Source organism: Somniosus microcephalus, chromosome 3 (assembly GCF_052327205.1).
Source record: "Somniosus microcephalus isolate GS21.2 chromosome 3, FLI_Smic_1.0, whole genome shotgun sequence".
NCBI lineage: Eukaryota > Metazoa > Chordata > Chondrichthyes > Squaliformes > Somniosidae > Somniosus > Somniosus microcephalus.
In genome coordinates this window covers 17,159,355-17,185,179 of record NC_140989.1, presented here as the reverse complement: position 1 = coordinate 17,185,179, position 25,825 = coordinate 17,159,355, and the positions used below count along the sequence as shown (strand labels likewise).

Genomic DNA, 25,825 nt, shown 5'->3' with positions numbered 1-25,825 from the left:
GCGGACACGTTGGGCCGAAATGGCCTCCTTCCGTGCTGTAACTTTGTATGATTCTATGATTCTATTCTATGACAATCCCCCCCACCCTAGGAACCAGTCTGGTGAACCTTTGTTGCACTCCCTCTATGGCAAGTATATCCTTCCTTAGGTAAGGAAACCAAAACTGTACACAATACTCCAGGTGTGGTCTCACCAGGGCCCTATATAATTGCAGTAAGACGTCTTTACTCATTTACTCAAATCCTCTTGTAATAAAGGCCAACATACCATTTGCTTTCCTAATTGTTTGCTGTACCTGCATGTTAACTTTCAGTGATTCGTGTACAAGGACACCCAGGTCCCTCTGAACACCAACATTTCCCAATCTCTCACCATTTAAAAAATACTCAGCTTGAGCTAATCACGACGTCTGTATCTTGTTGGAAATCAGGTGATAGATGCCCTCTCAAACCTGTTATCAGAGGCACGATTGGCAACAAAATTCACAGCATTGTATCAGGACGTGCTTGATACAAGCCTTTGGCATTAGGCCGCTGTCAAACTCTCTCTCTGCATAATGACAGCATTAAAGGGACACTAGGTGGCGCTCCTCCAGTCCTCTACGTTCCTGCGTTCCTGAATAGAAATAATAACTTGCATTTCTATAGCACCTTTCACAACCTCAGAACCTCTCAAAGTGCTTTACAGCCAATGAATTGTAGTCACTGTTGTAATGTAAGAAATGTGAAATTTTCGTATGCAGCACTGTTGTGTGAAAATGATATAAAAAGCTGTAAACTGTAAGAAAACAAAAGCAAAATCTGAAATAAAAACAGAAAATACTGGAAATACTCAGCAGGTCAGGCAGCATCAGTGAAGAGAGAGAAACAGAGTTTCTGCATACAGTTTTGGTGTCCATACTTAAGAAAAGACATACTTGCTCTCGAGTCAGTACAAAGAAGGTTCACTCGGTTAATCCCGGGGATGAGGGGGTGGTCATATGAGGAGAGGTTGAGTAGATTGGGACTCTACTCATTGGAGTTCAGAAGAATGAGAGGCGATCTTATTGAAACATATAAGATTGTGAAGGGGCTTGATCGGGTGGATGCGGTGAGGATGTTCCCAATGATGGGTGAAACTAGAACTAGGGGGCATAATCTTAAAATAAGGGGCTGCTCATTCAAAACTGAGATGAGGAGAAACTTCTTCACTCAGAGGGTGGTAGGTTTGTGGAATTTGCTGCCCCAGAAAGCTGTGGAAGCTACATCATTAAATAAATTTAAAACAGAAATAGATAGTTTCCTAGAAGTAAAGGGAATAAAGGGTTACGGGGAGCGGGCAGGAAATTGGACATGAGTCTGGGTTCGGAATGGTCATGGCCCTGTGGGTAGTGGAGCGGGCCCAGGGGCCGTGTAGCCTTGTTCTGCTCCTACTGTGTTCTAATTCTGTTAGATTTCAGGAGATGGTTTTATTCCTGTTCCTGGCTGGGGTGGAGATCGCCTTTACAGAAGGTAAGTACTGTAGAAAATATAGGGACAGAGTGATCTCCTGGAAGAATTTCGATCGCCTAGATGGGTCGGAGAGGAATTTCCCAGATTTTTTTCTCCCAAATTGGCCATTGGGTCTTTATCTGGTTTTTCGCCTCTCCCGGGAGATCACATGGGTTCAGGTGGATGCAGAGTGATAGAAGATTTGAGGTTAGGATCAGATCAGCCATGATCTTATTGAATGGTGGAGCAGGCTCGAGGGGCCGATTGGCCTACTCCTGCTCCTATTTCTTATGTTCTTATGTTCTTATGTTCTAGTTAACGTTTCAGATCGATGACCTTTCATCAGAACTGGAAAAAGTTAGAGCTGTAACAGGTTTTAAGCAAGTGCAGGGGCTGGGAAAGGGGGGAGGGGAGGAAAGAACAAAAAGGAAGGTCTGTGATAGGATGGAAGGCAGGCGAGATTAAATGACAAAAGGGATGATGGTGCGAGGCGAAAGGAGATGGTAATGGGACAAGTTAAGAAACAAAAGATGGGTCCAGAGGAGCTGAAAATGGAAAAGCAGAATCAGCACCTGCTGCCGAAAAACTGGAAGCAGTGCTTAAGACCTGAAATTATTGAACTCGATGTTGAGTCCAGAAGGCTGTAAAGTGCCTAATCGAAACATGAGGTGCTGTTCCTCGAGCTTACGTTGAGCTTCATCGGAACAGTGTAAGAGGCCGAGGACAGAGAGGTCAGAGTGGGAGTGAAGCGGGGAATTAAAATGACAGGCGACCGGAAGCTCGGGATCACCCTTACGGACTGAACGGAGATGTTCCACAAAACGGTCACCCAATCTGCGTTTGGTCTCCCCAATGTAGAGGAGACCACATCGTGAGCAGTGAATACAGTATATTAATTTGCAAGAAGTACAAGTAAACATAAGAACATAAGAACATAAGAAATAGGAGCAGGAGTCGGCCAATCGGCCCCTCGAGCCTGCTCCGCCATTCAATAAGATCATGGCTGACCTGATCCTAACTGCCAATCTACAATCAACTATAATGGGTGTAATGACAGAGAAGAGGCAGAGTTTAACCAGAGTATAATTTTATTACTGGATTTTTTTTTCCAGCTTAATATTCTCTTCAATCTGGAGAGTAAAGTTGCATCAAAGAGGCGTCGATCTGTTGGATCAGAGGAGGCGTTTGATTTGGACATTGGTGTTATAGACAATAAGGATGATCTGAATCACGTAACACTGCATATCTGCACCAGGTAACCACAACTTTGATTTTTTAAATTCATTCTCAGTATGTGGGCATCACTGGCAAGGCGATGAATGAACCCAATTGCTGCTGATGGTTAGTTACCCTCAGATTATCTGGTAATTTAGGTTTAATCTACCAACAGGCTTCGAAAGAGCTTCTACCCCCAGGCCATAAGACTCATGAACGATTAATTTATTATTATTTATTACTGTTGTTTTATTTATTATTACTGTCTTTCTATTAGTATTTCTATTAGTATTTTTATCATTGTTATGCCATATTTATTTCAATGTTGGGAGGACTCGTAAAAATCAACATTTCATTGTGCAGTACACACGTCTGCTGCATATATGACAAATAAAATTGAATTGAATTGAATTGAATTAATTTATCTCATTGCTGTATGTGGGGGCTTGCTGTATCCAAATTGGCAGTCTTTTTCCCTACATTACGACAGTGGCTCCACTTCAAAAGTACTTCATTTATTGCCCATCCCTAGTTGCCCTGAGATGGTGGCGGGCTTTCTTCTGTTTAGTATAACTGAGCGTCTCGCTCGGCCACTTCAGAGGGGCAGTTAAGAGGCAACCACGTTGGTGTGGGACTGGAGTCACATACAGGAAACTCTTTATTATCCGGCACCAACGGGACCGGCATGGTGCCGGTTTATCACAAAGTCCGGATTACAGAGAGGTATAGTTTAAAAGGTACGAGAGCTCCTTACACAGCAACAAATCCAGGCTTCCCTGTTGCTTAGCAACATGTGCCAGAACTCCGGCCACAGACCGAGCGTCCCTGTTGCTTAGCAACAAGTGCATGAACCCCAGTTACACAGCCACAGATCCAGGAACTGCCACTAATATGAAGTAAAACTTACCTGAACCTACTCCTGAATTTTGCCGGTTAACAGAGATTTCCGGTTATTTAGGTGCTGGTTAAAAGAAAGTTTCCTGTATAGGCCCAGACCGGGTAAGGATGGAAGGCTTCCTTCCCCAAAGGACATGAGTGAACCAGTTAGTTCGGATGGTGCGTTACTCTCAGCTTATCTGGTAATTTATCTCGTTGCTGTTTGTGGGAGCTTGCTGTGCGCAAACCAGCTGCCGCGGTTCCTGACAATACAACAGTGACTGCACTTCAAAAGTACTTCATTGGCTGTCAAGCGCTTTGGGACGTCATAGGCCTGAGAGGGCAACCGGGACCTTGGTCCATCCGAAAGACGGCACCTCCGACAGTACAGCACGCCCTCAGTATTGGAGGCCTCAGCCTAAACTTTAAGTCCCTGGAGTGGGACATGAACCCACAACTTTCTAACTCAGCGGCAAGAGTGCTGCCCACTGAGCAACCATTGACACTGGCGAACTGGACTGTCGTTACCTGCTTTATTCTTCTCTCCCTTCTGGCACCATGGGAACGGAGGGTGGCCAATGTAATTTGCATATTTAAGGAGGGTGGAGTGTTCAGTACTGTGACGAGCCAACCGATCTCAGTCGGGGCAGCACAATAATTGGCCTCAGCACCCCTCTGTGAGGAGGGGAGAAATCAGCTGGGAATCGGGCTCCCGATCGCCATCCGGTGACCCTTGCTGATGTGCGGAAGTCGGGAATGCAGCACAAAATCTGGAACACCGGATTGGATTTGTGGGGATAGAACATAGAAACATAGAAAAATAGGAGCAGGAGTCGGCCATTCAGCCCTTCGAGCCTGCTCCGCCATTCAATATGATCATGGCTGATCCTCTATCTCAATACCATATTCCCGCTCTCTCCCCATACCCCTTGATGCCTTTTGTGTCTAGGAATCTATCTATCTCCTTCTTAAATATATTCAGTGACTTGGTCTCCACAGCCTTCTGTGGTGGAGAATTCCACAGGTTCTCCACCCTCAGTGAAGACATTTCTCCTCATCTCAGCCCTAAATGTCCTACCCTGTATCCTGAGACTGTGACCCCTCGTTCTACACCCCCAGCCATGGGAAACATCCTCCCTGCATCCAGTCTGTCTAGTCCTGTCAGAACTTTATATCTTTCAATGCGATCCCCTCTCATTCTTCTAAACTCAAGTAAATACAGGCCTAGTCGTCCCAATCTCTCCTCGTACGACAGTCCTGCCATCCCAGGAATCAGTCTGGTGAACCTTCGCTGCACTCCCTCTATGGCAAGTATATCCTTTCTTAGGTAAGGAGACCAAAACTGCACACAGTACTCCAGGTGTGGTCTCACCAAGGCCCTGTATAACTGTAGTAAGACATCCTTGCTCCTGTACTCAAATCCTCTTGCAATGAAGGCCAACATACCATTTGCCTTCCTAACTGCTTGCTGCACCTGCATGTTTGCATTCAGTGACTGGTGTACAAGGACACCCAGGCCCCTTTGTACATCAACATTTCCCAATCTATCACAATTTAAATAATACTCTGCCTTTCTGTTTTTCCTACCGAAGTGGATAACTTCACATTTATCCACGTTATACTGCATCTACTATGTATTTGCCCACTCACTCAACTTGTCTAAATCGCCTTGAAGCCTCTTTGCATCCTCCTCACAACTCACAATCCCACCTAGTTTCATGTTGTCAGCAAACTTGGAAATATTACATTTGGTTCCCTCATCCAAATCATTGATATATATTGTGAATAGCTGGGGCCCAAGCACTGATCCCTGCGGTACCCCACTAGTCACCGCCTGCCTCCCTGAAAAAGACCCATTTATTCCTACTCTCTGTTTCCTGTCTGTTAACCAATTTTCAATCCATGCCAGTATATTACCCCCAATCTCATATGCTTTAATTTCGCACTCTAACCTCTTATGTGGGACTTTATCAAAGGCCTTCTGAAAATCCAAATACACCACATCCACTGGTTCTCTCTTGTCTATTCTACCAGTTACATCCTCAAAAAACTCCAGTAGGATTGTCAAACACGATTTCCCTTTCATAAATCCATGTTGACATGGTCTAATCCTGTTGATATTTTCTAAGTGTCCTGTTATCACATCCTTTATGATAGACTCTAGCATTTTCCCTACTTATGATGTTAGACTAACGGGTCTGTAGTTCCCTGCTTTCTCTCTCCCTCCTTTTTTAAATAGTGGGGTTACATTTGCCACCCTTCAGTCTGCAGGAATTGTTCCATAATCTATAGAATTTTAGAATATGACAATCAATGCATCCACTATTCCATGGCTACCACTTTTAGTACTCTGGGATGCAGATTATCAGGCCCTGGGGATCTATCGGCTTTCAGTCTCGTTAATTTCTCCTGCACTGTTTTTGTTTTAATACTAATTTCCTTTAATTCCTCTTTCTCACTAGACCCTTGGTTCCCTAGCATTTCTGGGAAGTTATTTGTGTCCTCTACCGTGAAGACAGAACCAAAGTATGTGTTTAATTGCTCAGCCATTTCCTTGATCCCCATTATAAATTCTCCTGTTTCTGACTGTAAGGGACCTACATTTGTCTTAGAAACATAGAAGATAGGAGCAGGAGTAGGCCATTTGGCCCCTCGAGCCTGTTCCGCCATTTAATGAGATCATGGCTGATCATCCAAATTCAGTACCCTGTCCCTGCTTTCTCCCCATATCCCTTGATCCCTTTAGCCTTAAGAAATATATCTAACTCCTTGAATATATTTAATGAATTGGCCTCAACTGCCCTGTGTGGCAGAGAATTCCATAGGTTCACCACTCTCTGGGTGAAGAAATTCCTCCTCATCGCTGTCCTAAATGGCTTACTCCTTATCCTTAGACTGTGACCCCTGGTTCTGGACTCCCCCACCATCGGGAACATCCTTCCTGCATCTAGTCTGTACAGTCCTGTTAGAATTTTATAAGTTTCAATGAGATCCCCTCTCATTCTTCTAAACTCCAGCGAGTATAAGCCCAATCGACCCAATCTCTCCTCATACGTCATTCCTGCCATCCCAGGTATCAGCCTGGTGAATCTTCGCTGACAATAACTAAAAGATTAATTAAGAAAGGGAAGATAGATTATGAAAGTAAACTAGCAAAAAATATAAAAACAGATAGCAAGAGTTTCTACAGCTATATAAAAAGAAAAAGGGTGGCTAAAGTGAACGTTGGTCCCTTAGAGGATGGGACTGGGAAACTAGTGGTGGGGAACATGGAGATGGCAAAGACGCTGAACAAATATTTTGTATCAGTCTTTACAGTAGAGGACACTAAAAATATCCCAACACTGGACAAACAGGGGGCAATGGGGGGGGGGAGGAGCTAAACACGATTAAAATCACTAAGGAGATGGTACCCAGTAAAATAATGGGACTTAAGGCGGATAAATCCCCCGGACCTGATGGCCTACATCCTAGGGTCTTGAGAGAAGTGGCGGTAGGGATTGTGGATGCATTGGTGATCATTTTCCAGAACTCCCTGGACTCAGGAAAGGTCGTGGCAGATTGGAAAACTGCTAATGTAACACCCTTATTCAAGAAGGGAAGTAGACAAAAAGCTGGAAACTATAGACCAGTTCGCCTAACATCTGTGGTTGGCAAAATGTTGGAGTCCATTATTAAGGAAACAGTAACAGAGCATTTGGATAAACATAATTTAATAGGACAGAATCAGCATGGTTTTACGAAGGGGAAGTCATGTTTGACAAATTTACTTGAATTCTTTGAGTATGTAACATACAGGGTGGAAAAAGGGGAATCAGTGGATGTAGTGTATTTGGACTTCCAAAAGGCATTTGACAAGGTTCCACACAAAAGATTACTGATCAAGATAAAAAATCACAGGATTGGGGGTAATATACTGGCATGGGTGGAAGATTGGCTATCTAACAGAAAACAAAGAGTTGGGATAAATGGTTCATTCTCGGGCTGGCAATCAGTAACTAGTGGTGTTCCGCAGGGGTCAGTGCTGGGACCCCAACTCTTTACAATCTATATTAACGATTTGGAGGAAGGGACCGAGTGCAACATATCCAAGTTTGCTGACGATACAAAGATGGGAGGGAAAGCAGTGAGTGAGGAGGACATAAAAAACCTGCAAAAGGACATAGACAGGCTAAATGAGTGGGCAGAGATTTGGCAGATGCAATATAATGTTGGAAAGTGTGAGGTTATGCACTTTGGCAGAAAAAATCAAAGAGCAAGTTATTATCTAAATGGAGAGAAACTGCAAAGTGCTACAGTACAAAGGGATCTGGGGGTCCTGGTGCATGAAACACAAAAAGTTAGTATGCAGGTGCAGCAGGTGATCAGGAAGGCCAATGGAATCTTGGCTTTTATTGCAAGGGGGATGGAGTATAAAAACAGGGAAGTCTTGCTGCAGTTATACAGGGTATTGGTGAGGCCACACCTGGAATACTGCGTGCAGTTTTGGTTTCCATATTTAAGAAAAGATATACTTGCTCTCGAGGCGGTTCAGAGAAGGTTCACTCGGTTGATTCCAGAGATTAGGGGGTTGACGTATGAGGAAAGGTTGAGTAGGTTGGGACTCTACTCATTGGAGTTCAGAAGAATGAGAGGCAATCTTATCGAAACATATAAGATTGTGAGGGGGCTTGATCGGGTGGATGCGGTGAGGATGTTTCCACTGATGGGTGAGATTAGAACTAGGGGGCATAATCTTAGAATAAGGGGCTGCCCTTTCAAAACTGAGATGAGGAGAATCTTCTTCACTCAGAGGGTAGTAAATCTATGGAATTTGCTACCCCAGAGAGCTGTGGAAGCTGCAACATTAAATAAATTTAAAATGGAGATAGACATTTTCCTAGCAGATAAGGGAATTAGGGGTTATGGGGAGAGGGCAGGGAAGTGGACGTGAGTCTAGATTCAGATCAGCCATGATCCTATTGAACGGCAGAGCAGGCCCGAGGGGCCGTATGGCCTACTCCTGCTACTATTTCTTATGTTCTTATTAACTCCTTCCATGGCAAGAACATCCTTCCTCAGATAAGGCGACCAAAACTGCACACAATACTCAAGATGTGGTCTCACCAAGGCCCTGTACAATTGCAGCAAGACATCCTTGTTCCTGTACTCAAACACTCTTGCTACGAAGGCCAACATACCAATTGCCTTCTTAACCTCCTGCTGCACCTGCATGCTTACCTTCAGCGACTGGTTCACAAGGACATCCAGGTCTCGTTGCACTTCCCTTCTCCCAATCTATTGCCATTCATATAATAATCTGCCATCCTGTTTTTGACACCAAAGTGGATAACCTCGCATTTATCCACGTTATATTGCATCTGCCATGCTTCTGCCCAATCACCCAACCTGTCCAAATCATCCTGGAGTTTCTCAGCATCCTCCTCACAGCACACACGCCCACCCAGCTTTGTGTCGTCTGCAAACTTGGAGATATTACATCTAGTTCCCTTGTCTAGATCATTAATATATATCGTTTATAGCTGGGGTCCAAGGACCGATCCCTGCAGTACCCCACTAGTCACTGCCTGCCAGTCGGAAAAAGACCCGTTTATTCCAACTCTTTGCTTCCTGTCTGCCAACCAGTACTCTATCCAAGTCAATACCTTGCCCCCAATCCCATGTGCCTTAACTTTACACGCTAATCTCTTATGCGGGACCTTATCGAAAGCCTTTTGAAAGTCCAAATACACCACATCCACTGGTTCTCCCTTATCTATTCTACCAGTTACATCCTCAAAAAATTCCAGATTAGTCAAGCATGATTTACCTTTTGTAAATCCATGTTGACTTTGTCCAATCCTGTCACCGTTTTCCAAGTGCTCTGCTATTACATCTTTTATAATGGACTCTAGCATTTTCCCCACTACCGATGTCAGGCTTACCGGTCTGTAATTCCCCCGTTTTCTCTCTACCACCTTTTTTGAATAGTGGGGTAACATTACCTACCCTCCAATCCATGGGTACTGTTCCAGATTCCATCGAATGTTGGAAGATGATCAGTAATGCATCTACTATTTTTAGGGCCACTTCCTTAAGTGCCCTAGGATGTAGATTATCAGGCCCTGGGGATTTATCGGCCTTCAATCCCATCAATTTCCCTAACACCATTTCCCTACAAATACTGATTTCTTTCAGTTCCTCCCTTTCATCAGACCCTATGTTCCCCGACATCTCTGGGAGGTTATTTGTGTCCTCCTTTGTGAAGACAGAACCAAAGTATGTATTTAATTGGTCTGCCATTTCTTTGTTCCCCATTATAAATTCCCCTGATTCTGACTGCAAGGGACCTACGCTTGACTTCACCAATCTTTTTCTCTTCACATATCTATAAAAGCTTTTACAGTCAGTTTTTGCGTTCGCTGCAAGCTTACTCTCATATTCTATTTCCCCCTTCTTAATTAATCCTTTTGTCCTCCTTTGTTGAATCCTAAACTTCTCCCAATCCTCAGGTTTACTGCTTCTTCTGGCCAATTTATATGTCCTCTCCTTGGATCTTATGCTATCCCTAATTTCCCTTGTTAGCCATGGTTGCGTCACCTTTTTTGTTTTATTTTTATGCCAAACCGGGGTGAACAAATTCTGTAGTTCATCCATGTGGTCTTTGAATGTTTGCCATTGCCTATCCACCGTCAACCCTTTGAGTGACATTCCCCAATCAATCCTACCCAACTCGTGCCTCATACCATTGTAGTTTCCTTTATTTAAATTCAGGACACTAGTCTCTGAGTCAACTACTTCATTCTCCAGCTTAATGAAGAATTCTATCATATTATGATCGCTCTGACCCAAGGGGCCTCGTACAGCAAGATTGCTAATTAATCCTTTCTCATTACATAATACCCAGTCTATGATGGCCTGATCTCTAGTTGGTTCCTCGACATATTGGTCCAGGAAACCATCCCGTAAACATTTCAGGAATTCCTCCTCCACAGTATTGTTACTAATTTGGTTAGCCCAATCTATATGTAGATTAAAGTCACCCATGATGACTGCTGTGCCCTTATTGCACACTTCTCTAATTTCCCTTTTAATGCCATCCCCAGCCTCCGCATTACTGTTTGGATGTCTATATACCACTCCCACTAACGTTTTTTGCCCCTTGGTATTTCTCAGTTCTACCCATACAGATTCCACATCATCAGAGCTAATATCCTTCCTTACAATTGTGTTAATCCCCTCTTTAACCAGAAGCTTTGTGGAAGCTTTTACAGTCCGCTTTTATGTTCCTTGCGAGTTTACTCTCATACTCTATTTTCCCCCTCTTAATTAATCTCTTGGTCCTTTTTTGCTGAGTTCTAAACTGCTCCCAATCCTCTGGCTTGCTACTTTTTCTGGCAACTTTAGAAAGATGAGAAGCGAGCTGGCTGAGGTGGAAGTAGAATTGGCTCACAGGAGTGCAAAGCAATGCTTGGATAGTTTTCAAAGGAGATTGTAAAAGTACAGACTAAGTATTTTTTTTAAAAAGAAGGAAGCTACTAGTCATTTCAAGAAGCTATGGATGAGCAAAGAAGTTAGAAATCAATTACAATGGAAGAATAAAGCCTATGCGGATTATGTAGAATTAACAGCACAGAAACAGGCCATTTGGCCCAACTGGTCTGTGCCGGTGTTTATGCTTCACATGAGCCTCCTCCCACCCCTCTTCATTTCACCCTATCAACATATCCTTCTATTCCTTTCTGCCTCATGTGTTTAGCTTCCCCTTAAATGCATCTGTTCTATTCGCCTCAACCACTCCCTGTGGTAGCGAGTTCCACATTCTCACCACTCTCTGGGTAAAGAAGTTTCTCCTGAATTCCTTATTGGATTTATTTTAGTGACTATCTTATATTTATGGCATCTAGTTTTGAGTTCCCCATAAGTGGAAACATCTTCTCTACGTCTACCCTATCGAGCCATTTTATAATTTTAAAGACCTCTATCGTGTCACCCCTCAGCCTATTTTCTAGAGAGATTATGGCCCAGAAATTTGGGTCGGAGGCTTCCCGTGGGTGCAAGCCCCCGACCTGCACTTACTTTGCGCGCCGGCCGTTGAGCTGTGGGCCCCCGTGGAATTCCGATCCTGGGCCTGCTCCAACTGCCGGCGCGCAGTGCTTGCGTATCCCAGGGACGCAGTTAGTTCGATGCGTCCCCTGGGATCACGTGGGCCATGGAGAGCCAATCGGAGCAGGGAATGCCCATTCATAAGTTTGACAGGAAGGCCTGTCAAAACTTATAAATACTACGGGCCCCAAAACATCACTAAATTTTCAAATAAATTTTTTTTAAAAATCACTTTTTTGAAATAAACTATAAATTACATGAAATAACTATTTTAAACAATAATTTAAATTTTGAAAAAATAATTTTATTTTCTAACGGGGCTAAAAATAAACTTACCTTTCTTCAAAGTATTTAAAAATAATAAACCTGTGGAAAAAATGTTTTAATTTTAATTAATTCATCACTTACCTTGTAAAAAGCAGGCCTTGCGACTGCTGTTTAAATGTATAACTTCTGGAGACTTACCCTCCCGGGAAAACCTGCAAAAAAAACGTAAGTTCGATGCGCACGTGCGGCCTCTCCCACGCACGCGTTCGACCTCTGAACCCCTTCGTTCAGGGGAACAGAAGTGCCGGTTTCCTGCGCATGCTCAGTGCATGCAGGAAACCGGCACTTCTGTTGGGCTTACGGGTGAGTACCCCGTGCGTACTCACCCATGGGGACCCGAATTTCTGGGCCCTTCCTGCGGGTGGATGCCGCCGATCAGAAAAAATTCTACGATCATACCCCGCTGGTTGTGTAGATCCCGAGGCTTCCGATCCTGGCCCTCTCCTGTTGGAAATGCGCAGAGGCCCGGGTATCCCAGGGGCACGTGCGGTTCGCAGGCACCCCTGGGATCACGTGGGCCAGCTCAACCAATGGAAGAAGGGAATCTCCCTTCACGCTTTTGACAGTTCTGTACCCACGGAACTGTCAAAAGTATGAATGGGGATGACTACAAAAATGAACCAACACAGTGAAATAAAGAAAAACCATTACATATAGTATAAAATTAATTAAAATGGCATTCAATTAAATATGTTAAACAAAAATGTAATTTATATGTTTTAACGGGGCTTAATATAACCTTACGTTATTGGACAGGGTTTTTAATTTATAAGTGAGTGATAAAATCTTATTTTTCTATTTTTTTAAACTCTTATGCTGGTAAAAACAGGCCCTACGCCTGCTCTTACCAGGTGTAAGAATTCTACAGCCTTTCAGTGGGCGGAAGTTGGGCAATTAGCGCCACCCTCCGCCCACGGAGGCACTTTTCCTGGGGGATGCGGATGATCTGTCAAGAGAACCGCAAGTTCCGGGTTCCAGCGCACGCGCTTCGCACGCCTAAACCCGGAACTTGCGTGGTCCCTACGGGCGCATACACGCCTCGTACGCACCCGTGGGAGGGTCGGAAATTCAGGGCCAAAAATACTGGGGGGAAAAAAAAATGAAGGAGAATGTGAGAAAAGCAGGCGAGGTTAAGGGTGGGATAAGGATAGGAAGGCAAAGAGGGAGTATGAGGGAATGTTTATTTAAAAACATCCAACAGAGCAGTAAAGCATTTTACAAATATATCAGTAAAAAGAGTTCTGTTATAAGGGAGGTTGGACTCCTGAGCGGAGAGGACCATCAATTTCTACATGATGAACAAAAATTGGCAGTGGTGTTTAATAAGTACTTCACATCAGTGATCAACAGTTCCAACGAGGACAGCTGAGGCCCGGGGCACTGCTTCTTTTAAAAAACAGCTGGATGTTGTAATGGGGAGACAGTAGAGTTAGCACTTTATTAAAGAAAAGAAAGACTTGCATTTCTATAGCGCCTTTCATGACTTCAGGACGTCCCAAAGCGCTTTACAGCCAAAGAAGTACTTTTGAAGTGTAGTCACTGTTGTAATGTAGGAAACGCAGCAGCCAATTTGTGCACAGCAAGCTCCCGCAGACAGCAACGTGATGATGACCCAGATAATGTTGATTGAGGGATAAATATTGTCCAGGACACTGGGGGTAACTCCCCCCTGCTCTTTTTCGAAAAATGCCATGGGATCTTTTACATCCACCTCAGAGAGCAGACGGGGCCTCGGTTTAACGTCTCATCCGAAAGACGGCACCTCCAACAGTGCAGCACTCCCTCAGCACTGCCCCGGAGTGTCAGCCAAGATTTATGTGCTCTAGTCTCTTGGAGTGGGACTTGAATCCCACGACCTTCTGACTCAGAGGTGAGAGTGCTGCCCACTGAGCCCCGGCTGACTGAACCTATCTTGTGATTTATCAACTGGGGCACCAAGCATTTCCTTGACTGCTGTTCCTTCATAAGTCCAGGATATGGCTGCACCATACGTGCATGACCAAATGTTTGGGGGTTTGCCGATTAACCAGTGAGCTCTGTTGTCCACCAGCGAGATTCCTTTTGTTAAGGCAGACAAATGGATGTTCTGCCGTTCTCCTTCACTGCTCTCCGAGGACCAAAGAGAAATAATGGTAGACATCTATGTGAGTGTAACAGAGACTACACTTCAAAAGTGCTTCATTGGCTGTGAAGCGCTTTGGGAGGGCCTGCGGTTGTGAAAGGTGCTGTGGCGGTCTATTGGTTAGGATTGTGCGCTTTCACCGCCACAGCCCAGGTTCAATTCCCAGTTAGGGAAGAAAATGCTAATATTTTGGACACTAAGGGGTATGGCGATTGGGCGGGAAAGTGGAGTTAAGGTCGATGATCAGCCATGATCTTATTGAATGGCAGAGCAGGCTCGAGGGGCTGTATGGCCTACTCCTGCTCCTGTTTTTTATATTCTTATGTTCTTATATTAACGCAAAGTCTCTTTTGTTTAAATTTCACATCCGAAAACTTAACATACTCCTGCTACATCCTGTTGCGTGCTGTTTCTACGCACACCCTTTATTTTAAATGAGTTAACACCATCATAAGACCATAATAATTAGGAGCAGGAGTCGGCCATACGGCCCCTCGAGCCTGCTCCGCCATTCAATAAGGTCATGGCTGATCATTGACCTCAACTCCACTCTCCCGCCCGATCCCCATATCCCTTGATTCCCCGAGAGTCCAAAAATCTGTCTATCTATCTAGCATAAAAACAGCACACCCAGGAACGCAGTGCGAGTGTGTTAAGTATTCTCCTGTGAACTTAGCTGGTCCGGTTCCTACCTTATCGTCAGTTGAGAAGCAGTTCAATTTCACGCATTACCCGTCCAGTACAAATCATACTGTCCTCACTTTGTTGCCGAGTGCAGTTCCAATAAAACGTTACGATGGTTTTATACACGTTATATATATATTTTTTAATGCGACTATAAACTTTGAAGTAAACTTTTACTGTCAGTTCAAAACCCGCAGTAATATTTTATGATGTTCATATTTGTATAATGCTCAGTCAGTTCGCAGAACTGGAAAGGACTATTGAGTGAAGTGTTGCCCTCCCACTCCAACCCCACCCCATCCCATCCCATCCCCTGCCAGGGTCTGGTTCCAGCCACAGTTCGCCCCCCTCCCCCCGCACCCCCCCAAACATGTTCGGCACGGAGGAATTTTTTTTGTTGAGATTCACCCTTAATGTTTGCTTCTGTCTAATTTGTGCAGCTTAATTGTCCACAGATCCCTGAAGGTAGCAGGACAGGTAGGTAACGTGGTTCAGAAGGCATACGGGATACTTGCCTTTATTAGCCGAGGCATAGAATATAAGAGCAGGGAAGTTATGCTTGAACTGTATAAAACACCAGTTAGGCCACAGCTAGAGCACTGCGTGCAGTTCTGGTCACCACATTACAGGAAGGATGTGATTGCACTAGAGAGGGTACAGAGGAGATTTACGAGGATGTTGCCAGGACTGGAGAATTTTAGCTATGAGGAAAGATTGGACAGGCTGGGGTTGTTTACTTTAGAACAGAGGAGGCTGAGGGGAGATTTAATTGAGGTGTTTTAAATTATGAGGGTCCTAGATAGAGTGGATAGGAAGGACCTACTTCCCTTAGCAGAGAGGTCATTAACCAGGGGACATGGACTTAAAGTAATTGGTAGAAGGATTAGAGGGGAGTTGAGGAGAAATTCTTTCACCCAGAGGGTGGTGGGGGTCTGGAACTCACTGCCTGAAAGGGTGGTAGAGGCAGAAACACTCATTGCATTTAAAAAGTACTTGGATATGCACTTGGAGTGCCGTAACCTACAGAGCTACGGACCAAGAGCTGGAAAGCGGGATTAGGCTGGATAGCTCTTTATCTGCGGGGACTGACACGATGGGCCGAATGGCCTCCTCCTGCGCCATATATTTCTGTTATTCTATGAGTGTCCTTACATTGAGCGGGTTTCCGAAACATCTTTAGGCTGCGTCTGGAAGTGAGTAGTGTTTGGTATTCTGGAAGGAAGAGATTGAATGGGTGTCTGAAGCTCTCTTGTGATGTATCCGCTGAAGTATCAGACAAGTGGTGCGCAAAATGATAAAGGGATTCGATTGGGTAGATACAGAGTAACTGTTTCCTCTGGCGGGGGAATCCAGAACGAGGGGACACAAAATTAGAGCCAGGCCGTTCAGGAATGAAATCCGGAAGCACTTTTTCCACACAAAGGATTGTGGAAATTTCGCTCCCCCGCGAAAAGCTGTCGATGCTGGGGGTCAATTAAAATTTTCCAGGCTGAGATTTTTGTCGGGTAAGGGTATCAATAGATATGGAGCAAAGGCGGGTGGGTGGAGCTGAGGTACAGATCAGCCGTGATCTCATTGAAAGGCAGAATGGGCTTGAGGGGCTGGCTGGCCTCCTCCTGTTCCTACGTAATATTTGTTCTTAGTCATACTTACTATAGATAATATTTTGGGGGCACATCGTTCCCTCTTCCCTGCCCCCTTACAACGTACCAAGCTAAGAGAGAGTGGAGGGTGGTCAAGCAATCATAGCCTGGGCCGAGATCAGTTCCCATTCCGGTCTGAAGTCAAATGCGTCCATTAAAATGGATGGAGCTAAGTCCAGACACAATGGTGGTCCTCCATTGACCTAGGACATTTGATGATTTTATTTTAAACCAACAAGGAATATTTTAATTTTTTTAACCAGGCTTCAGGACCAGTACTTTAAGCAAACCATGTCTCCCCCCTCCCCCGCCCCCCACCCACACCGTGAACTTACAAAAGGGGAGAAACCTGAGAGTTAAAAGCTCCCACTCTCTGAGGTGGTTGACATAAGAATTAGGAGCAGGAGTCGGCCATATGGCCCCTCGAGCCTGCTCCGCCATTCAATAAGATCATGGCTGATCATCAACCTTAACTCCACTTTCCCGCCCGATCTCCATATCCCTTGTTTCCCCCAGAGTCCAAAAATCTATCGATCTCAGCCTTGAATATACTCAATGACTGAGCATCCACAGCTCTCTGGGGTTGCCGCTCTATCCCAAGAGTTCACTTTAATAAAGTTCCTCAAAGATGCTTCTCCTAAAGGGCTTCCCATTTCTATAATCCGTTTGTTGTGTAATAATCATGATTATTTTGGGGACAGGCACAGGTGTATTTCATTTGTGACATTTCTTTTATCCTTGAGAGATTTTAATGCCAGTTGAAAGGGTATCAAGAGGCCACAAGTAGTGTGGACCAGACTGGATAGAGATGGACCAGTTCCCTGAAGGACATTAGTGACAAATGTGGGCCAGACTGGGTAGAGATGGACCAGTTCCCCAAAGGACATTAGTGACAAATGTGGGCCAGACTGGGTAGAGATGGACCAGTTCTCTGAAGGACATTAGTGACAAATGTGGGCCAGACTGGGTAGAGATGGACCAGTTCCCCAAAGGACATTAGTGACAAATGTGGGCCAGACTGGGTAGAGATGGACCAGTTCTCTGAAGGACATTAGTGACAAATGTGGGCCAGACTGGGTAGAGATGGACCAGTTCCCCGAAGGACATTAGTGACAAATGTGGGCCAGACTGGGTAGAGATGGACCAGTTCCCCAAAGGACATTAGTGACAAATGTGGGCCAGACTGGGTAGAGATGGACCAGTTCCCCGAAGGACATTAGTGACAAATGTGGGCCAGACTGGGTAGAGATGGACCAGTTCCCCAAAGGACATTAGTGACAAATGTGGGCCAGACTGGGTAGAGATGGACCAGTTTTCTGAAGGACATTAGTGACAAATGTGGGCCAGACTGGGTAGAGATGGACCAGTTCCCCAAAGGACATTAGTGACAAATGTGGGCCAGACTGGGTAGAGATGGACCAGTTCCCCGAAGGACATTAGTGACAAATGTGGGCCAGACTGGGTAGAGATGGACCAGTTCCCCAAAGGACATTAGTGACAAATGTGGGCCAGACTGGGTAGAGATGGACCAGTTCTCTGAAGGACATTAGTGACAAATGTGGGCCAGACTGGGTAGAGATGGACCAGTTCCCCGAAGGACATTAGTGACAAATGTGGGCCAGACTGGGTAGAGATGGACCAGTTCTCTGAAGGACATTAGTGACAAATGTGGGCCAGACTGGGTAGAGGTGGACCAGTTCCCCGAAGGACATTAGTGACAAATGTGGGCCAGACTGGGTAGAGATGGACCAGTTCCCCGAAGGACATTAGTGACAAATGTGGGCCAGACTGGGTAGAGATGGACCAGTTCTCTGAAGGACATTAGTAAATCAGTCCCAGATTTCACTGTCCTTTGTGTAGAGAAAATGCTTCCTGATTTTGTTTCTGAATGGCCTGGCTTTAATTTTAAGATGCCAAGTCTGACAAGCCCACATTATTTTATATTTCTTTAATGGAGAGGTAGTGAATACTGGCAAATGGCACTGAATATAACGTCCTTGGACGATGACGGTTGGATGGGCAGAATCTGGGGCGGATGTGCAGCGCTCTTGAAGGGCGAGAGAGAGAGGTGCGACACACGTAAATCGCCGTAAAAGTGAGTTTTGTTTTTCTTCTGCTGCTTAAGGTTTCGAGGTGGGGAAAATAGTTCGAGCACGGGAATGGTGCTGATGGAAGTTGGGATGCTGAGCGGCTTTGTCCCGGAATTGGAGGGCGTTCAGGCCGGCGACCTCATCAAAAAAGTGGAATTTGAAGCTGGGAAAGTTAGTCTGTATTTTGACTCGGTAAGTTGGAGTGAGGAAGCAAACGCCAAAAGGGGGAGGAATTCGCCAACCCCCACACTCCCGACGAGGGTCGGAGAATTCACATTGCATTGTTGGAGCTTTACCCCCCCAACCCATCTCTGTGTACCTCTGCTGGGCGTGGTCAAATTACCCTTCGAATCTCCCGAGGGGAAACATAGAAACATAGAAGATAGGAGCAGGAGTAGGCCATTCGGCCCTTCGAGCCTGCTCCGCCGTTCAATGATCATCCAAATTCAGTACCCTGTCCCTGCCTTCTCCCCTTATCCCTTGATCCCTTTAGCCTTAAGAAATATATCTAACTCCTTCTTGATTATATTTAATGAATTGGCCACAACTGTCTTCTGTAGTAGAGAATTCCACAGGTTCACCACTCTCTGGGTGAAGAAATTCCTCCTCATCGCAGTCCTAAATGGCTTACCCCTTATCCTTAGACTGTGACCCCTGGTTCTGGACTCCCCCGCCATCAGGAACAGCCTTCCTGCATCTAGTCTGTCTAGTCCTGTTAGAATTTTATAAGTTTCAATGAGATCCCCTCGCATTCTTCTAAACTGTAGTGAATACAAGCCCAATCGACCCAATCTCTCCTCATACATCATTCCTGCCATCCCAGGTATCAGTCTGGTGAATCTTCGCTGCACTCCCTCCATGGCAAGAACATCCTTCCTCAGATAAGGCGACCAAAACTGCACACAATACTCAAGGTGTGGTCTCACCAAGGCCCTGTACAACTGCAGCAAGACATCCTTGCTCCTGTACTCGAATCCTCTCACTATGAAGGCCAGCATACCATTTGCCTTCCAAACAGCATTGTGGGTGTACCTACACCATATGGACTGCAGCGGTTCAAGAAGGTGGCTCACCACCATCTTCTCAAGGGCAATTAGGGATGGGCACTAAATGCAGGCCTAGCCAGCGACGCCCACATCCCATCAATGAATATAAAAAAAAAACATCTGCTGCACCTGCATGCTTACCTTCAGTGACTGGTGCACAAGGACACCCAGGTCTCGTTGCACTTCCCCTTTTCCCAATCTATTGCCGTTCAGATAATAATCTGCCTTCCTGCTTTTGCCACCAAAGTGGATAACCTCGCATTTATCCACATTATACTGCATCTGCCATGTATCTGCCCAGTCACCCAACCTGTCCAAATCGTACTGGAGTTTCTCGGCATCCTCCTCACAGCACACACGCCCACGCAACCTCTGCAAAGTCTCGATTGATTGCCACTAGATGCAAGCCAAGCAGAAACGGAAGACTTACATCTCCAGCCCTTCGCTCCTTCACCCGTTGCCTTTCCTACTGTGGGACGTCCGTGAACCCACCAGTTCTGGAATGACCATGCCCCACACAACAGCATTCAATCACTTCCACAGACCGGATTCTCTTTGATGGTATGATAGCCTTTCAGTCTTGACAAAGGGTTTCGACCTGAAACGTTGACTCTATTTCTCTCTCCACGGATGTTGCCTGGCCTGCTGAGTTTTTCCAGCATTTTCTGTTGTTATTTCACTTTGAGGGCCTTGTACAACAATGTCCATTTTATTACGCAGAGCCCCTCAAGCGATGCCTCCATGCCTGCTGGGCGGCTCAACCCGATCGGGAGAGTGCTCCCGTGTTCTGGAGTGGCTGCGCAGAGGGTGCGACCTTGGGCCAGTTTGAGGGGCGATTTGGCTCCCGGTGAAACCATGTCGAGGACACTCTGCATCCCATAGGAATGTAGAACATCAGGATGTGCAGGACCAGAAAAGACCTTTGCAATCCATCTGGCCCGTCCCAGCCTAGAGTCTGGCTTCATGGGGTGCATTGTTCACTTAACAGGTTCCATTGTGCTTTCCAAATAAATGTAAAGATAGTGAGTTAGGTAAGGTGTCAGCCTCATTCCTGAGGCTTGAACAAAAAATCTAGGCTGACACTTTGGTGCAGCCTTTCCACCATCTACAAGGCACAAGTCAGGAGTGTGATGGAATACTCTCCACTTGCCTGGATGAGTGCAGCTCCAACAACACTCAAGAAGCTCAACTCCATCCAGGACAAAGCAACCCGCTTGATTGGCACCCCATCCACCACCTTAAACATTCACTCCCTCCACCACCGGTGTACCGTGGCTGCAGTGTGTACCATCTACAAGATGCACTGCAGCAACTCGCCAAGGCTTCTTCGGCAGCACCTCCCAAACCCGCGACCTCTTCCACCTAGAAGGACAAGGGCAGCAGGCGCATGGGAACACCACCACCTCCAAGTTCCTCTCCAAGTCATACACCATCCTGACTTGGAAATATATCGCTGATCCTTCATTGTCTATGGGTCAAAATCCTGGAACTCACCCCTTAACAGCACTGTGGGAGTACCTTCACCACACAGACTGCAGCGGTTCAAGAAGGCGGCTCACCACTACCTTCTCAAGGGTAATTAGGGATGGGCAATAAATGCTGGCTTTGCCAGCGACGTCCACATCCCAGGAACAAATTAAAAAAAACTGCCGGAGGTGTTGTCCTCTGGATGAGATATTAAACCACAGCCCCATCTACCCTCTCAGTTGAACGCAGAAAATTCCATGACTCTATTCAAAGAAGAGCAGGAGGGTTCTTCTGGTGTCCTGGCCAAAATTTATCCCTCAACCAACATTGTTAAACAGATTATCTGGTCATTTATCTCCCTGCTGTTTGTGGGACCTTGCTGTGCACAAATTGGCTGTGACATATCCTACCTTACTTCATTGCCTATGAAGCATTTTAGGACATAAAAAAAGAAAGTGCTGGATAATGCTCAGCCGGTCAGGCCACATCTATGGAGAGAGAGAAGCAGAGTTCAAGTTTCAGCTCGATGACCTGTCGTCAGAACTTTGGGATGTCCTGAGGTCGTGAAAGGTGCTATATGAATACAAGTACCTTCGTTATTTTTATCATGACTTGAATCCGTAAGAATAGATTTACTTCTGTCTTTCTATTGGATGTAATTTTAGGAATGAGCTTGTATAAACCGCAGCACATTCAGATGCAAGCTCAAAAAAAAATCACTTGCTCTTTCATTTTTTCCAGTTAAATGAGACGGAGGTTTGTGTGACGATCCCGGTTACAAGAGATTCCAAAGTCGCTAACGCCCAGGATGCTGTGGTGAGCGTGTTTGAGTATTATGAGCCAGGTGAGAAAGGTCATCGACCTGAAACATTAACTCTGTTTCTCTCTCCACTGATGCTGCCTGGCCTGCTGAGTTTTTCCAGCGTTTCCTGTTATTTCGGATTTCCAGCATCCGCAGTATTTTGCTATCGTGTTATTTTATTTGGTTCTTTTTGGGTGAGGGTACGTATGGCAGCATATAGTGACCCCTCTATTCCCGGCCAGAATGGAGATAATTGGATAATTCCCACCCCCCCCCCCAACCCCCCCTACCGTCATTCATGCCTGGGGACCGCACTGCTGTAAGTGACTGGGATTGATTTTACGCACATTTGTATTATGTAACTATCCTCAGATCACTCCATTTTGCTGGAGAAATAATCCTGCTCTACTTGAGAGACTCTGTTTAAGTAGACTCTGTTTTCTGTTTGCTGTTAAATAGACTCTGTTTGCTGTAAGTCCGTCCCTGACTCAACGCACTCCCGGCCGGCCTCTCGCGTTCTACCCTACGGAAACTTGAGGTCATCCAAAACTCGGCTGCCCGTGTCCTAACTCGCACCAAGTCCCGTTCACCCATCACCCCTGTGCTCGCTGACCTACATTGGCTCCCAGTTAAGCAACGCCTCGATTTTAAAATTCTCATCCTTGTTTTCAAATCACTCCATGGCCTCGCCCCCTCCCTATCTCTGTAATCTCCTCCAGTCCCACAACCCCCCGGAGATCTCTGCGCTCCTCTAATTCTGGCCTCTTGTGCATCCCTGATTTCCATCGCTCCACTATTGGTGGCCGTGCCTTCAGCTGCCTAGGCCCCGAGCTCTGGAATTCCCTCCCTAAACCTTTCCGCCCCTCTACCTCTCTTTCCCCCTTTAAGACACTCCTTAAAACCTACCTCTTTGACCAAGCTTTTGCCCATCTGCCCTAATATCTCCTTGTGTGGCTTGGTGTCAAACTTTGTTTTTGTTTTTGTTTGGGGGGGTCTAGAACGAGGGGTCACAGCCTCAGGATACGGGGTAGGACATTTAGGACTGAGATGAGGAGACATTTCTTCACTCAGAGGGTGGTGAACCTGTGGAATTCTCTACCACAGAAGGCTGTGGAGGTCAAGTCACTGAATATATTTAAGAAGGAGATGGATGGATTTCTAGACACAAGAGGCATCAAGGGGTATGGGGAGAGAGCGGGAATATGGTATGGAGATAGAGGATCAGCCATGATCATATTGAATGGCGGAGCAGGCTCGAAGGGCCGAATGGCCTACTCCTGCAACTATTTTTCTATGTTTCTAAGTTTCTATAATACTCCTGTGAAGTGCCTTGGGATGTTTTACTACGTTAAAGGCAATAAATACAAGTGGTTGTTGTTGTCTCCATCTCATTGGCTGCAACAATACTTTGTATATTCATCCAGTTCCTTTTTCAAAGACTATTTTCTGTCATTGCAATTGAAATACTACACAGCTATTGACGTCTTTCTCTGGCTCTAGCTCAGCTCCCAAGACTGGTCCATCCTCCGTTGCTATGGAGGGATCTGACCTGGGATGCAAGTAGCCTTTCCCTATCACTGACGTCACTGCAGAGTCGATAAAGAGGGAAGGAGACCTAGAAGAATGTGAGGGGATCTTATTGAAACATATAAGATTCTGAGGCGGCTTGACAGGGTAGATACAGAGAGGATGTTTCCTCTCGTGGGGGAATCTAGAAATAGGGGGCATAATTTCAGAATAAGGGTGCGCCCATTTAAATCGGAAATGAGGAGGAATTTCTTCTCTCAGAGGGTCGTGAATCCTTGGAATTCTCTTCCCCAGAGAGCTGTGGAGGCGGAGTCATTGAATATATTTAAGGTGGAGATAGACAGATTTTTGAAAGATAAGGGAGTCAAGGGTTATGGGGAGCGGGCAGGAAAGTGGAGTTGAGGCCAAGATCAGATCAGCCATGGTCTTATTGAATGGCGGAGCAGGCTCGAGGGGCCAAATGGCCGACTCCTGCTCCTACGTCTTATGTTCTTATGTAAATAACGATCTTCATTACAGCAAGAAATTCATCATCTTTCAGTGCTGGCGATGTGTCCATTTATTGTCATGTAGTTCTCTACACAGAGACGGGGGGTACTTGAAACAGAAGCTAAAGGCTTTAACCTGGCCGGGTCACAAAGTAATTGCGACCAATGACACAGGCAACCCACCTGAGCTCTGCCGTCGCTATTCTTTAGCCTGCCACTAGGGGGCGCAGGAGGCGCGGCCCAGCAATAAATTGCCCCAGGCTTTTTTAATTGGGATGGGTGAAGGGTCAAAACCCAAGGGTCGATTTTCCTCAGTTCTCCCCCTCCCCCCGCCCCCCCCCCCCCACACACACACGGGAGCTAGATAACCCCTGGGATGAGAGGGTAGTCCCATGAGGAGAGATTGAGTAGATTGGGCCGATACTCTCTGGAGTTTAGAAGAATGAGAGGTGATCTCATTGAAACATATATGATTCTGAGGGGGATTGACAGGGTAGATGCTGAGAGGTTGTTTCCCCCTGGCTGGAGAGTCTAGAAATAGGGAACATAGTCTCAGGATAAGGGGTCGGTCATTTAAGACTGAGACGAGGAGGAATTCCTTCACTCAGAGGGTTGTGAATCTTTGGAATCCTCTGCCCCAAAGGATGCTGAGTCGTTGAGTATATTCAAGGCTGAGATAAATATATTTTTGGACTCTAGGGGAATCAAGGGATATGGAGATTGGGCGGAAAAGCGGAGTTGAGGTCGAAGATCAGCCATGATCTTATTGAATGGCGGAGCAGGCTTGAGGGGCCGTATGGCCTACTCCTGCTCCTAATTCTTATGTTCTTATATTCCCCTAGAGTCCAAAACTCTATCTATCTCAGCCTTGAATATAATTAACGACTGAGCATCCCCCTCAAAGCTACACACCAACCTGACTTGGAAGTATATCGGCCGTTCCTTCATCGTCGCTGGGCCAAAATCCTGGAACTCCCTCCCTAACAGCACTGTGGGAGTACCTTCACCACACGGACTGCAGCGGTTCAAGGAGAAGGCGGCTCACCACCACCTGCTCAAGGGGCGAGTGGGGATGGGCAATAAATAAATGCCGGCTTCGCCAGCGACGCCCACATCCCGTGAACGAATAAAAAAAAAACCTGATTGTGGTATTTTGCTTTAAACACAGGGAGGAGAGCCGTCAGGACGTACAACTCGAAAGTAATGTCCGGCACGGACTCCTGCAACTTCTGCGGCTTCAACTGCAGCCTGTGCCGCTCCAGCTTCAGCCCCCTGGCGGCCATCTCCGCGGCTCCGCCGTCTGGAGGGTGCCGGACTGGACTCTTGCTGTGCCTTCTCGGCATTTACCTCATCAGCCTGTCTTAGTCACACACTCGTCGTTGGCCTTTGAACCTCTCGCTCCTGGTGAAATCATTATCGCTTTGATTCGGGCGGGGGGGGGTGTGCGGAGAAAGACCATCAATATTTGCATCAGGCTTAGTAACCACTGTAACCTAGCAGGCTGCTTCTTGTAAATTCTTGCTCAATTTCTTTTTAACGCCCACGTGTTGTATATTTAGAGACGCGAAGGGGCATTTTTTCGTAAATGTTTCTCCCCCCCCTCCCCCCCTGGCAATATTGCAATCACAGCTGGTTTTATTTAACCTCTCTAAGTGCCACCAAAGTTCCAGAATTCAGAGCAAGTGAGGCCATCCAATGTCCTGAATTTGAATTTACAACCGCACGTTGAGTTATAGTAGCATTAAAATCACTGGAACAATTCTTGGATCGATCTGCGTGCTTTTTTTTTCGTTTCGAAACCTGACACGCTTTACTATTCACATAGCGACTGAAGAGACCCGGCTGTCTCCCTTGGCCTCTTTCCCTGCGTTTGCTTTGTGTGTGTGTGTGTGCGCGCGCCTGTGTGTGTGTGTGTGTGCGTGTGTGTGTGTGCGTGTGTGTGTGTGTGTGTGTGTGTGTGTGTGTGTGTGTGCGTGCGCGCCTG

The 25,825-nt window shown here is 46.0% G+C and overlaps 1 protein-coding gene across 1 annotated transcript in view; it reads left to right on the top strand.

The window, feature by feature from the left end:
* cd109 (CD109 molecule) overlaps positions 1–25,602 on the top strand; it is a 183,368-nt gene extending 157,766 nt beyond the window's left edge. Inside the window, exons 30-33 of the mRNA XM_085979227.1 lie at positions 2,582–2,724; positions 18,547–18,703; positions 21,766–21,868; positions 25,010–25,602. Of these exons, the coding sequence (XP_085835353.1) occupies positions 2,582–2,724; positions 18,547–18,703; positions 21,766–21,868; positions 25,010–25,206 (600 nt within the window). The 3' untranslated portion in view covers positions 25,207–25,602. The remainder of the gene's footprint in view (positions 1–2,581; positions 2,725–18,546; positions 18,704–21,765; positions 21,869–25,009) is intronic.
* The last annotated feature ends 223 nt before the right edge of the window (positions 25,603–25,825 follow it).